This window comes from Seriola dumerili, unplaced genomic scaffold (assembly GCF_002260705.1).
Source record: "Seriola dumerili isolate Sdu_G_001 unplaced genomic scaffold, Sdu_1.0 BDQW01000056.1, whole genome shotgun sequence".
Taxonomy (NCBI): Eukaryota; Metazoa; Chordata; class Actinopteri; order Carangiformes; family Carangidae; genus Seriola; species Seriola dumerili.
Window position 1 is genome coordinate 7,996,287 of NW_019174311.1, and position 15,642 is coordinate 8,011,928.

The following is a 15,642-nucleotide window of genomic DNA, read 5'->3' on the forward strand; positions in this document are numbered from 1 at the left end:
TTGTTGTGCATGTTTTGTGTTGTGCTGTGGCGCATACGCGAGTGCGTATGTAATGTGTGATTTGTGTGTCTCTCACATAATTCAAAATGAGCGTCTTGCCACACTCTTTTTTGTCATAGGCGGGGTCCTGCCAGGTGGGTGCCTGATGCAGTGTTTAAAAAGAGAAGAGGAAATGACTTTTCTTTTTCTCAGTCATCTGGTTGAGGCTCCGGCTGCTGTACGTGCATGACACAGCAAATAATTTAAATGTTGGCTGAAACAGTCAGAGGAGGCAGGCCCGTGTTTTCTTCCAAAAAATCCAGGCACACACACCACAGCACAACGTTCGTACACATTCACAAGCCTTCACTGTAGCTGACAGGGTAAGAGCTGAACACACAGAGCTAACGAGACTTGCTGTGGTAAATGAATTAGATTTGTTAGCGCGTAGAAGAAGAGTCTGCATCTCTACCTGATTACAGATCCTGATGTGTCTCTTGCTGGCCTCAGTCTTCACTACAGAGCTTGATTCTCAACGACAAACCTGATTAGACCAGACCCAACTGTTCTGGTCCGGGTCAGGCCCCATTTTCTCTTTACTCCTCAGGCTCATTTATTTGCCAATTTTTTGTTTTTAGCTTAAATCAAACCAACCACAACAATGCATTGTGTTACACAGTTCACAGAGTAGCTTTGGAGGTGTCAGGTTGGTTGAGGTGATTCAATTCGACACGTACAACGATCCCAGTTAGCAGCAATGGGGAATTCAATGTGACATAATGCGAAGAAATGCTGAGGAACGGCAGAAAGTTTAATGTATTCAAGTCATTATATTTTGGACCCAACCTTTTTTGAGTCCTGAAAAAGTCTTACTTCCCTTTTTCCTAGTGTAAAATCGAGTGATGTCTTCCCTTCAATTAAACACAATTCCTGTTTTTCCTATTTCATCATTTTCTCATACACCCCCTTTCACTCCCGCCCAGCTCCATCTTCTCCTGACATTTGCACTCGCCATCCTACCCCTTTCATTATCGTAATCCCTGTGATTATGATTTGCCTGACAAAAGATTCAGCTTTTGTTTCCTACATTCAGAAGAGTTCATAATGATCCCCCTCATTTAGCTGTCAACTGTGACTGGCTTATTGTTCTGCCCAATTACTTGCTGTGTGGCGTAGGTTTCCATGATGGCTTGAAGGCTGCTGACCTTAAAAAAGCTGCTCCATCCATTATGAGATCGAATCACTAAAGCTGTGAAGTTTAGTGAGGCTGTCATATACAGCTGAGCAATGCTAACAACCGCTGTAAGAGAAGCCATAGGAGGGGTGGACGGGGGGGGTCCCATACATTATTGACTAGTAGCGGAAGTCTAGGATTTTCTTTTTTTTGAGCAGTACATTAAGCCTTGCCTCGGCAAGAAGAGGGGAGGGCGATGGGCCTGAATCTGAATGTTCTCGCCAAGGTAGCCAGGAACAAGACCACAGCCAACTTACTTCTAAATAGACTCACATAAAAACATTCCCAGAGGTGCCGTGTGCTGTTGGTTCAGCATGCATTTGTACTTTGGGTTCAAACTTAACTTTTTCTTCTTTTTTTTCTTTTCTAATCATTCTTTTTGTGGTCTATAATTTGTTAAGAGCTCTGAATATCTTACAATAGTAGTTGCAGTTGTAAATAATATCCAAATTACCAACAACTCCAATTAATCAAGATCAAGCTTCTTCTCACATCTAAATATTTATCATTGTGACCATTACACATAATAGCACTGTACTTTTACACTTGAATTACTTGGCATGGATTCTGCTTGCCAGATGTTAAAGCTTTTTCTCTCGTTGTACAAGGAAAATGCCCTAACTAGCCTTGGCCTCCTGGATCAGGGCAGGTCGACGGGTCTTGGCTCTGCGCCAGGGGCTTGATCCGTCGACGGCCTCAGCTGAGCTGAGGTAGACTGGCTCGGGTTTCAGCCATCAATAGCACTGTGGACAGCAAATTAATATTGTCAAACCAGCCCAGGAAGAGTTGCAGCATCAACAAAAATGGAAAAGTGCGCTGTGACAAGCTTTGCTTCCTCTGTTTTGCACACTTAGAATTGGGTACACAGCCAGCAGACAGAGCAATGTGGAGAGACAGATAAAAAGGGAAAAATGAAAGAGAGCGAGAGGAAAGTGGTGCGCTTTGAAACATCAGATCCCAAATAATCAATACGTGACAAGTTCTCAGCAGTTCTGCTGACTGAAAGGGAATATGAAGTGCTTTAACCCAGCTCTGCCATCCTTCTCACATTTTCCTCTTTCTTCACGCTTTCTTCGCTTTCATTTATGCTTAGACTGAACTTTTGACTAATCCTTTTTTCTTGACATTTACCTTTCCCATCCTTCCAGCCCAATCCTCATATTTCATCACTCTAGAAAACAATCCCATTCTCTCACACTTTGATTGACTTGGTGACAGAAAAACAACCAGAGAGAAGAAGAAGGAAGAGACAATTGCGTGTCCTGATTTTACGTTCTGGCTGACTCCGCCTTGTCATTAGTGGCCATCACTCTTCTCAACACACACACACAGACACACACACACACACTGCACACCACACACACACACCACACACAGCACACACACACACACACACACACACACACACACATACACACACAGACACAGAGATGTGACAATGATCTTGTGACTGAAGACAGCTAATGAAATGATGGGAAATGAGGGGAGCAGTGCTGTGAGCTCAGCGGTGACAGTGTGGTGTGCCAGGGAGGAGGGACAGACAGGAGGAATGAGGACAGGACAACAGGGCTGGGCCACACTATTATAATCCCTATTCGAACTGTACTCCAAAAAAAAAAAAAAGAACAGAAAAAGAAAGAAAAGATAAAGAAAGGTAAAATCTGGGACAAGCAAATGTAGCTTCTCATACACTGTTTGTCTGCAATATAAGCAAAACTCAAAAAGCAAAACATTTTGTTGTGCTTTTTTTTCTTATATCAGACAGAAATGATTCAAAAAAGAAAAACTCAAGACAAAACATTAAAGTGTTTCTTCCACCTGACCTTTCAGTGTCCACAATAAAAAAAAAAGAAGAAACAGAAAACAGAGTGGAAATATCACAAATATCAAGTTGGTAAGCGATGAAACGACTCGCGAAGGGAGCGTACCTCTCCCTTGTGCAACATGACGCACATGTGTGGTGCATTGCACTCCGGCGGGGGGGGGCTTAAACCAGAGACAAGGCTGTTTCATTGCATTGGACATGTATGTCTCTCATGTATAAATGCAATGACAGAAACATGCCATTAATCTGAATTTTCTTTTTACGATTTTGGGAAATTAAAATGTGTACTACATTTGCATGATAATCTTGGGTATGGTTATGGCTCTCTGACATTGCCCTTTAAGAAAAATTGTGGTCTATTTACAAACTAGAATCCCATTTTTAATGTTTTTAAATCACTTTATTTATGAAGGAAACCAAAAGTGAGGGCACCTGAAATGTCAATAATAATCCTTAACCATGGCTGGAATAGAGCCACAGTTTTTAATTGTGTTTTTGTCTGTAACTGATGGAGATGTTTGCCGTAAATCAGTAAAACAGTTTGGGTTTTACTGAAAACCTGGAGGTGTGTTGCTCCGATCAGAGTTAAATTTTATAGGCAAATGTTGACACATTCTCAGCAATTCACGTTGCTGGTACACCATGATCCATTAATGACGGCCAGAACTATGGGAAATAAGGCTGAATTGTAATAACCAGCATTTCCCATTAAATGTTGATGCTTTTCAGCTAATAAGAGGAGAACACATCTTTATTCAATCCGTCTCCTGCAGACAGACGAATTATATCACATTCTTCGAAATGCTAAACTTTGTGCTTGAAATTCATTGAGTGCATGTTAGCAAATGACAAATTAAAGTATCTAGCATAGGTAGGTTTGCTTGGAGCAAAATTCATTAAAAGTACTGTGGTGTGGCCTATTTATTTATTAACACTACGACCCACGCAGGACTTCCTCGCTCTACATTGGTATCATGTTTGAGGAAACTTAACCAGAGGCCGATGACTGCCAAGACATGGTAAAATGATATCAGGCAGGTATCACAGAGCAGAGACCGAATGCATGTAACAGAGAGAAACAGCCCTGGCAGCAAGGCATGCCAATCTTCTGCTTGTGCAAGTGCATTTGTCCACATGAAACAACATGCCATGCTTGACTTCAAAGAAGGGCATTCAATAGTTCACGCCTTTTCCAACTTTGATAACAACATGTGTCACTAGTTTCTTTAACCGTCCCTGCTGTTGCCTGCCATTTCAGCCAGCCGACAAGCCTGTTACGGAGAGATAGAATAGAGGAGGAGGTGAGGTGAGGAGAGAGGGAGGAGGATAGACTGGAGAGGCAGAGGAAGATAGGAGAGGAGAGAGAGAGAGGAGAGGAATTGCAAGACATGAGCTGATGATGAGTGATAGAGAGGAATGGAGGAAGAGAGAATGTAGAGAGAGAGAGAAGAGGAAGAGCTCGAGAGAAAGGATAGGAGAGAGCGATGATGGCAGAGGAGAGGGAGAGGAGAGACGAGAGGAGAGGAGAGGATGAGGAAGTAGAAGGAGCGGAGAAGGATAGGAGAGGAAGGATGGAGGAGGGAGAGGAGAGGAGAGGAGAGAAGAGAGAGGAGAGCAGCAGAGAGGAGTAGTGAAGAGGAGAGGAGAGGTAGGAGTAGGGAGAGGAGAGGAGAGGAAGAGGAGAGGAGAGAAGATGAGAGAAGAGTGGGTTTCAGGAGTGGTATCGATGGGCGGGTTAGGAGCAGGGTTTAGGAGAGTATGATGGAGGTAGGAGAGGAGAGGAGAGGAGTAGGTAGAGGAAGATGCTGAGTCGGGGCTTACAATGATATATCACTGCTACTATGACCGTGATGCATGCAGAGGAGAGAGAAGAGAGCAAGGTCAGTTACTCAGGTCGACCTCTTCCATTTCTCCCAGTGGTTGGCAGACTCCCCATTATGGATAATGGATTGGACAGTGACATAAGTGATGGACAGTAGCAGACTGTACAAATGACAACAGGGACATTTTTAATAGTCTCTCTCTCCTCTCCTCTCCTCTCCTCTCCTATCCTTTCCTCTTCTCTCCTCTCCTCTCCTCTCCTCTTCTCTCCTATCCTCTCCTCTCCTATCCTCTCCTCTCCTCACCTCACCTCTCCTCTTTCTATCTCTCCTGAAAGAGCTTGTCGGCTGGCTGGAAATGGCAGCAACAGCAGACGGTTTAAAGAAACAGTGAACATGTTGTTATCAAAGTTGAAAGGCGTGGAACTATTGTAATGCCCTCTTTGAAGTCAAGCATGGCTGTGTTTCATGTGACAAATGCACTTCAAAGCAGAGTGGATGCCTTGCTGCCAGGGCTGTTTCTCCTGTAATGGCATTCGGTCTCTGCTCTGTACCTGCTGATATCATTTACCTGTGGCAGCTACGCCTCTGTAGTCCTCAACATGATTACCAATGTAGAGCAGAGGAAGTCTGCGTGGGTGTATGTTAAAAATAAAAGGCACACACAGGACTTTTAATGAAATTTTGCTGCCAGCAAAACCTCCTATGAACTTTAATTTTCATTTGCTAACATGCACAATGAATTTCAAGCACAAATTTAGCATTTCAAGAATGTGATATAATTCGTTGTCTGCAGGAGACGATTTGAATAAAGATGTGTTTCCTCTTATTAGCTGAAAAGCATCAACATTTAATGGGAAATGCTGGTTTATTACAACTTCAGCCTTATTTCCATAGTTCTGGCCGTCATTAATGGTATCATGGTACCAGCAACGTAATTGCTGAGAATGTGTCAACATTGCTAAAAATAACTCTGACGGAGCAACACACCTCCAGGTTTTCAGTAAAACCCAAACTGTTTTACTGATTTACGGCAAACATCTCCATCAGTTTACAGACAAAACAACAATTAAAAACTGTGGCTCTATTCGCCATGGTTAAGGATTATTATTGACATTTCAGGTGCCCTCACTTTTGGTTTCCTTCATAAATAAAGTGATTTAAAAACCATAAAAATGGGATCTAGTTTGTAATAGACCACAATTTTTCTTAAAGGGCAATGTCAGAGAGCCATAACATACCCAAATTATCATGCAAATGTAGTACACATTTTAATTTCCCAAAATCGTAAAAAGAAAATTCAGATTAATGCATGTTTCTGTCATTGCATTATACATGAGAAGACATACATTCCAATGCAATGAAAAGCTTGTTCTCTGGTTACCCCCCCCCCGGAGTGCACATGCACACACATGGTCATGTCACAAGGGAGAGTAGCTCCTTGCGAGTCGGCATCTTACCAACTTGATATTTGTGATATTTCCACTCTGTTTTCTTTTTCTTTTTTTTTTATGTGGACACTGAAAGGTCAGGTGGAAGGAAACACTTTAATGTTTTGTCTTGAGTTTTCTTTTTGAATATTTCTGTCTGATATAAGAAAAAAAGCACAACAAATGTTTTGCTTTTTGAGTTTTGCTTATATTGCAGACAAACAGTGTATGAGAGCTACATTTGCTTGTCCCAGATTTTACCTTCTTTTCTTTTCTTTTCTTTTCTGTTCTTTTTTTTTTTTTGGAGTACAGTTCGAATAGGGATTATAATAGTGTGGCCCAGCCCTGTTGTCCTGTCCTCATTCCTCCTGTCTGTCCTCCTCCCTGGCACACCACACTGTCACGCTGAGCTCACAGCACTGCTCCCCTCATTTCCCTCATTTCATTAGCTGTCTTCAGTCTCAGATCATTGTCACATCTGTGTCTGTGTGTGTGTGTGTGTGTGTGTGTGTGTGTGTGTGTGTGTGTGTGTGTGTGTGTGTGAGTGTGAGTGTGTGTGTGTGTGTGTGTGTGTGTTGAGAGTGATGGCCACTAATGACAAGGCGGAGTCAGCCAGTAGATGTCAGGACAGCAATTGTCTCTTCCTTCTTCTTCTCTCTGGTTGTTTTTCTGTCACCAAGTCATCAAAGTGTGAGAGATGGGATTGTTTTCTAGAGTGATGAAATGAGGATGTGGGCTGGAAGGATGGGAAAGGTAAATGTCAAGAAAAAAGGATTAGTCAAAAGTTCAGTCTAAGCATAAAATGAAAGCGAAGAAAGCGTGAAGAAAGAGGAAATGTGAGAAGGATGGCAGAGCTGGGTTAAGCACTTCATATTCCCTTTCAGTCAGCAGAACTGCTGAGAACTTGTCACGTATTGATTATTGGGATCTGATGTTTCAAAGCGCACCACTTTCCTCTCGCTCTCTTTCATTTTCCCTTTTTATCTGTCTCTCCACCATGCTCTGTCTGCTGGGCTTGTACCCAATCTAAGTGTGCAAAACAGAGGAAGCAAAGTGTCACAGCGCACTTTTCCATTTTTGTTGATGCTGCAACTCTTCCTGGGCTGGTTTGACAATATTAATTGCTGTCCACAGTGCTATTGATGGGCTGACCCGAGCCAGTCTACCTCAGCTCAGCTGAGGCCTCGACGGATCAAGCCCCTGGCAGAGCCAAGACCCGTCGGACCTGCCCTGATCCAGGAGGCCAAGGCTTAGTTAGCATTTCCTCTTACAACAGAGAAAAAGCTTTACATCTGGCCAAGCAGAATCATGCCAAGTAATTCAAGTGTAAAAGATTACAGTGCTTTATTTGTGTAAGGTCACAATGATAAATATTTTAGATGTGAGAAGAAGCTGATCTTGATTAATTGGAGTTGTTGGTAATTTGGATATTATTTACAACTGCAACTACTATTGTAAGATATTCAGAGCTCTTCAACAAATTATAACCACAAAAGATGATTAGAAAAAAAAAAGAAGAAAAAGTTAAGTTTGAACCCAAAGTACAAATGCATGCTGAACCAAACAGCACACGGCACCTCTGGGAATGTTTTTTATGTGAGTCTATTTAGAAGTGAAGTTGGCTGTGGTCTTGTTCCTGGCTACCTCGGGAGAACATTCAGATTCAGGCCACTGCCCCTCCCCTCTTCTTGCCGAGGCAAGGCTTAATGTACTGCTCAAAAAAAAGAAAATCCTAGACTTCCGCTACTAGTCAATAATGTATGGGACCCCCCCCGTCCACCCCTCCTATGCTTCTCTGACAGCGGTTGTTAGCATTGCTCAGCTGTATATGACAGCCTTCACTAACTTTCACAGCTTTAGTGATGCATTCATAATGGATGGGCATTTGTTAAGGTCAGCAGCTTCAGCCATCATGGAAACCTAGCCACACAGCAAGTATGGTGCAAGAACAATAAGCCAGTCAAGTTGACAGCTAAATGAGGGGGATCATTTATGAACTTTTGAATGTGTAAACAAGCTGAATCTTTTGTCAGGCAAATCATAATCACAGGATGTCAGATAATGAAAGGGGGTAGATGAGTGCAAATGTCAGAGAAATGGACTGGGCGGGTGGAAAGGGGGTGGGATGAGAAATGATGAAATAGGAACAGGAATTGTGTTTAATTGAAGGGGAAGACATCACCTCAATTTACACTAGGAAAAAGGGAAGTAAGACTTTTTCAGACTCAAAAAAGTTGGGTCCAAATATAATGACTTGAATATCATTAACTTTCTGCCGTTCCTCAGACATTTCCTTCCATTATGTCAAATGAATTCCCATGCTGCTAACTGGGCATCATTGTACGTTCGAATATGAATCACCTCAACCAACCTGACACCTCCAAAGCTACCTGTGAACTTGTTAACACAATGCATTGTTTGGTTTGGTTTGATTTAAGCTAAAAACAAATTGGCAAATAAAATGAGCCTGAGGGAGTAAAGAGAAAATGGAGCCTGACCCGGACCAGAACAGTTGGGTCTGGTCTAATCAGGTTTGTGTTGAGAATCAAAGCTCTGTAGTGAAGACTGAGGCCAGCAGAGACACATCAGGGATCTGTAATCAGGTAGAGATGCCAGACTCTTCTTCTAGCGCTAACAAATCTAATCCAGTTACCACAGCAAGTCTCGTTAGCTCTGTGTGTTCAGCTCTTACCCTGTCAGCTACAGTGAAGGCTTGTGAATGTGTACGAACGTGTGTGTGTGTGTGTGTTTTTGGGAAGAAAACAGGGCCTGCCTCTCTGACTGTGTCAGTTTAATTATTGCTGTCATCACGTACCGAGCCGGAGCCTCAACAGAATGACTTGAGAAAGAAAAGTCATTTCCTCTCTCTTTTTAAACTGCATCAGGCACCTTGGCAGGACCACCTATTGACAAAAAGATGTGGCAGGCTCATTTGAATATATGTGAGAGACACACAAACACACATACATACGCACTCGCGTATGCCCACAGCAACACAACATGCACACAAAGACAAACACACCACCTGGAATGTTCATCCTGGTGATGTGGCAGAATTGAAATTCAGAGGAGTGAGTAGTACCTACTTATCTCTAATCTGTTTTTCCAATTGAAAAACTCCCTGCTACGATGGAAGTTATTTTTACCCAAGAGCTCTAACTCCCATCTTCCTGCATGGTAAGCTACACTACATGAATAATATGCCAAAATAGATTATCCGCAGGTGGGAATCAAGTGTTTAAATGTTCAGTGAGTGCAGTAGAGATGAAATTATTGTTGGCCGTGTATCTATGAATGTATTCCATCGGTGGTGTAATGCTGTGTAATACTTAAAGCCAACTGTTTTTTGTTATATTATTGTGTTTGTTTATAATAGACTTAATTTTGGGTTTTTTTCACAAGAAAAAATACTGTGACAAATTTTTATTTATTTATTTTTTTTACCCTGCTTATAAACGATCAGATTTCATCACGCTCACACTAACATGCTTGCATACTCTCACGTTCAATGATTGACATTTGCAAGACAGAATAGGACAGAGGGCTAATATCTGAACACGTGTCAGCTGAGGAAAACATTAACACTCACGCGTGCACACAAACACACCGTCAGCCACTCGCAAATGCTGAAAAGTGTGTTTCTATCGACACCGGCTTCACAGGCAGCGTCTGACATTTCGCTGGGAGTGTGAGGCTAAGCGTTCAGACCTTTAGAGAATGTTATTCTCTCGTTCCTCTCTCATCCTCCCTTTATCCCACCGTCCTTATCTTTGTTTGTTCCTGGAGCATGCTTTGTTGTGGATTTCCAGTAGATGCACCTGCCGGAGGTTTTGTGATGCCTCTCAGTGCCCGGATGCACACACACACACACACACACACACACATTGGCACACATGCTCTCACACAGGCATAAGAGTTTCTTGTTTGATTCTAAAAAAGATCTATACAGGCCAAAGAGGACACAGAGGTGTTGACTGTTTTGCTTTTCTCTCTCAGCCTGTCAAAGACCAGGAAGGAAGCAGAACAAATATATGAATCAACAGCCGAATGGAACCAAGCACAGAGTTATATGCAATGATATGCAATGGCCAGGTGTGTTGCTATGGTGAGGAAAATGATTGGCCAGGCTCTAGATTACAGTGTTTGCTTCCCAAAACAGCCTGCCTGCACACACAGCAGCAGCACAACACACACACACACACACACACACACACACACACAGACGGCTCAGCTGAAATAAGCTGGCTGATTGCAGTAGTTTTACGAGTAAAGCCATTTGAATGGAAATGCGAAATGGAAGTGCATTACCAAAACTCATAGACACCACGACCAGCTGTGAATGAGATAAATGACTTGCTATGAGAACATACCATGTGCATCACAGCTGGAAGTAGAAAGACGCATGTGTGTGAGTGAGTGAGTGAGAGAGAGAGAGAGAGAGAGAGAGAGAGAGAGAGAGAGATCACTGACAGTCAAGCTCAGGGCCAAAAAAGCATCCTTCAGGTCCTTCACCTTTAGCCTGTTTGAAATGCTGCTGTACGCCAACCATTACTACCTTAGCCTTTTTTTTCTTAAATTTTTTTTAATGATCACAAATTCACAATGTCCTCAGCAACAGACCACAGTAGTTACTGGCACAGTTCCCATCATCACCAACGGCAGAGACTCTCAAAGCTGCGTCCTCAGTCCCTTCCTCCATAACCTCTACACAAATAACCGTATCAGCCTTTCAGCCATCACCACATACCTCACATACTGTGATGACGCTGTCATACTTGAACTACTCACTGACTTAAGCAAAGACTCCACACTTGGAGAACTCTCTGCCAAACTTAAACACATACTGCCTCCAAAATCATCTGCCTCCCCCACACCCAGTCTCTCAGACATGAAGGAAAAGAGGGCCATCACGCGCCTTGCGCTCATGATAGCAAATAACACTGATCAGAACCTCAGTCCCCTCTTCACGTTGCTGCTTTCTGGTCGTAGATACAGAGCTTTAAAACGGAGAAGAGCTTGTTTTTGGCACGGGTCTTGTCCCTTCTGCACAAACAGCCCTGAACAAACTGCCTCGTTGACACTGTTTATAAGGATTTAGGCACATCTCTGCGAGCACGCATTCACATGTATATATGTATGTGTTTGGGTACATGCAGCATGAATGCGTACATATGCATACATGTGACCGAGTATTGTGTACTGCATCTCTGTGTGTTTCTGTGTGGAATACAAGTACGAGCTGTGAAAACAAATATCCCTCTGGGGCAACAAGACTATGTCTCACATACATACACAGACTCCCACATGTGCACACATCTTCACTAATGCTGAAATCAATTAGAGAAGCAACAAAAATGAATCAACAACAAGTGATTCATCAAGCAAAAGTGCCAACATTCATCGGCTGTGTCTAAGTAGTGAGGGTGTCCTGCTTTTCTCTGTTTTATACCATAAGAAACTCGACATCTTTTGATTTTAAGTTGGACAAACATGAGGCATTTGAAGAATTCAAACCGGCTCCAATGCAGACCAATAGGTGATGTCACACTTCGCCACGTCGCCACGTCCATCTTTATGAAGGGTCTTTGGAATGATGTGCTTCTCAAGCTAACCATCCATACACGGTAACAAGAGTGTGAATTTTGGATTCTGATTCTTATCATGCTGCGGTATTTCTCTCCCCCGGTTGCCACTGCACAGAGAAAGCCAGCCATAAAGCAGGGAGAGGTTTAATTTAAAAGGGACTGTGCAACTTAAATTTCTCCATGATTGTCTTTCATTGGAGAATGATGGCAGTGACATCATGTTGCCTGCTTTTGACAAAAAGCTATTTTCAAAAGATGATTGTTCCCATGAGAGAGAAAGAGAGAGAGCATAACGTTGACTCACACAGGCACACAGATACCCGCACCACCCTACAGGCACACACAGCAGACGGTAGCAGCAAGAGGGTGATGATAGAGTGTGTGTGTGTGTGTGTGTGTGTGTGTGTGTGTGTGTGTGTGTGTGTGTGTGTGTGTGTTTGTGTATGCATGTTGCTGAGTGCATGAGAGAGAGTGCATGAGTAAAACAGCATGAACTGATGATGGAGTTTGTTGTGGTAGTGTCCAAAGAACCCGAGGCAGTCATTACCTTTACTGCTGAACCATTTAGGAAAATAGCCTCTTTTCACAAGATGGCCAAATGTCTGTCTGCTATCTGTGTCTGTGTGTATGTGTGTGTCCTTAGGGGTTGTGGTGTCGGTCTAGTGCTAAGGGGTACTTATAAAGCCAGTTGTAAAGCTACTTTCTGTATGGATGTTTCTCTGCCTATTACTTTTTGACCCATTAATCAATTCACTTTTGTGCTAAAGCTATTACATCTCTCCTCTCCTCCTGTAGAGACTGGTGGAAGCGGCAGAGGAAGCCCACCTGCAGCACGAGGAGGATCCAAACCTACAGGTATGTGTACGTGTGTCCCCTGCATCTGCTGTATATTCTGACCACACAGCCACCATCACAATCAACATGCTCGTTCCCTGTTCTTGTAAGCTGGGTGTGCTCAGTAAGCCAGTGTGCCTCCAAGATTGCTCCTCAGTGAAAATAAAGACCCAGTGAATGACAAGGGCCTCTTTAAACACAACATAGGAGAGACGGGGAGAAACATATTAGGAAAACTGTTGTGTAGTCTGTTGCACTTGACTAGGCTTAACAGTCTTTTAAAAGTGTGTTACTGCACATCTCTCTATAATCATTCTGTCAGCGTGTGTCTCGGTCTATCACTGTCACGCTGTCAATTATTCACTGTCTCACAGGAGCAGACGTGCCTACAAACACGCCTATCATGAGGACATCATGAGGAGTTTCTTTTATGATATAAACTGCACAAATTGCAAAAGCAATGAGTGGGAAACGTTAGTCACTCCAAGAGGGAGACCTCAATGTTACCTGATAATTAACCTGATAATTAACCATTAGCATCTAGCAATCTGGTCAAGGAGTGAAGGTTTTCAGGATCCAAATGCAGACTCTGAGGCTGGACTAGTGTAGATGGAAGATTTATTTTAAATAAATAAGGAGAAAAAAACCCAAAAGCTACTTCATAAGAAAAACAAAATCCAAACTGGGGTGGCAATGAATGCAAAATGTAAAAAAGCACAAGGAAATATCAACTGAACAGACAGTTGGGCCCAAATGACAACACATCAGGGCGGGACAGACAATCACAAAGGTGGGAAAACTAGGTAAAGATAGGAAGTAACACATCCAACAGACAAGTTATTTCAAAATAAAACAGGAATTAATAAACAAGAGTCCAAACAGTCATCTTAGCGGCAGATTATGAAAGAGGATGGATCCAGGAAAGAGTTGACAGGGGGCTGAGGAGCCGGAGTTGGCCGAACTGCCAACTGGGGATCAGCCAACAGGAGAACAGCCTCAGGAACTGATGAGACATCAACCAGGATGACCGACTCTGGAGCAGGCGAGTCGTCAGCCAGAACCCTTGATGCTGGAACCGGTGAGGTGTTGACAAGGGTGGTCGGTGGAAGTGTCACCTAGGGCGGTCGACTCAGGAACAGATGGGACGTCGACTTGGCCGCCAATGCTGGAACAGGTGATGTGCCAGGAAGGGCTGCCCAATCTGAAACAGACGAGACAATGACCAGGATCCCTGATCCCAGACCCAAGAATAAAGTCAGGAACAGACAAGACATCGGCTGAGACACGTAACTCTGGAATAGGCAAGGCTTCAGCCAGGACAATTGACTCAGGAACCGACTCTGGAACAGACCTAATGTCGAACCTGGGGCTGAGGCTCAGGCTGGCTTCTGGGAACCTGGGTCTTTGTGGAGCTAGGCATCTTGAAGGATCAATGTCTCCATGGCCATACGCTTATATCTAGGTAGCTCTTAAGAAAGGAGCTAGAGAACACAGGGGAACGGCCCCTGCTCTGCCCGTGAGTCGTCCACTCGAGGGGCAGAGCAAGAGGCCTTTGGGGCTGGTCATAGGAATGGGGCTGGAGACAGAGCACGGGCAGACAGACTGGGCAGCTCGGGAGGATGGCCCAGGCGCCAGACAGAGGGAAGTCCCTTCCAAAGGGTGTCGGTGAAGGCAGGACCACTGCAGAGGTCGAGTGGGCAATTGATGGCAAAGACTCAATTTCTGTGGAGTTTGAGTAGGCATCCAATGGGGAAGACTGGATCTCTCCAAGCAGGAGGCCAACAGACTGAGACTGAATCCTTCTGAAGGGCGAGCAGGGAGACAACCAGACAGGCGGAACAACTCCGGGGAACGACCTGGAGATTGGTGATGAGGCTGGAGGTCTGGACAGATCATGACACAGGACACTGGATTTAAATGGTGCAAATGTGAGGATAGAAACCACATAGAAATTTACAAGTTGCTTTTTTTCCAAATACTGAATATGTCTATTTATAAGTTACCATGACATTGTGAAAAGAGTTTCATACCCCCCCCCGCTGCACACACATCATTGATTGTTAATATGCAAAAAGAAATTCAATCAGTAGTAAATGTTAGGTCTTGGTGTACACTGGTGTTTACCCGGACCTTTCTTTTATTTTGGTAGCAAAAGGAAGAAGCTGAAGAGGTTCAATAGTGTTAACATTGACAGGAGTGAGTTTTTCATACAACAGTGCTGTTAAGTCATGTTCTGTTTTGTTCATAGTAGTTTGAACATACTCCACCCCATCAGAAGAGTTTAATATATGGGGGGAACCCCTGGGGTTTTGTAGTCCCAATCCTCAATCTTGGTAGAATAAATCTACCTTTCATCTAAGGCATAATAGTTGTGCCTACAGATGTATAATAATAATGATAATGAGTTGAGATTGAATTGTATGTGGGAAGCCTCTTATCTATTTTGTCAGAGGTGAAGCAATTAATCCTCATGTTTTCGTGCCAGAATTTACTCTGTGACAAACAAATTTTGAGTCAGAAACATAAATCATGAATTATTTATAGTATTATATCACTGTCATAGTCCTACTCAAGAACTCAACACATTTTAAACTATTCCCTGGGAGTTCCACCCTCAGCTCTGCAGACTTGGGCAAATGCATTCAGCTAATCATATCTGCATACACACCCCCAAACTCAGCCTCTGCTCTCATGGTTCTGCCTCAAATCCATTTGAGCAGCTTTAATTTTTAGAGTGCGGCTTTGTATTGTGTATGTGTGTGTGTGTGAGAGAGAGAGAGAGAGAGCCAGGGAGAGAGATAGAAAGAGAGACGGAATAGAGGAATATCTGTGCGGTTGTGTGCACTTGTGATGTTTTCGCCCGAGTTTGCCGCGCATCAAGCACATCTCAGACCAGAGTTTATTAAAGTAGGAGGAGCAACAACAGAAACTTGAG

The 15,642-nt window shown here is 43.4% G+C and overlaps 1 protein-coding gene across 1 annotated transcript in view; it reads left to right on the forward strand.

Moving 5' to 3' along the window:
• Nucleotides 1-15,642, forward strand: part of LOC111219056 (voltage-dependent calcium channel subunit alpha-2/delta-3-like) — a 132,117-nt gene that overhangs the window by 35,662 nt on the left and 80,813 nt on the right. The window contains exon 4 of the mRNA XM_022741635.1: nt 12,669-12,728. Coding sequence (XP_022597356.1) covers nt 12,669-12,728 — 60 coding nt within the window. The remainder of the gene's footprint in view (nt 1-12,668; nt 12,729-15,642) is intronic.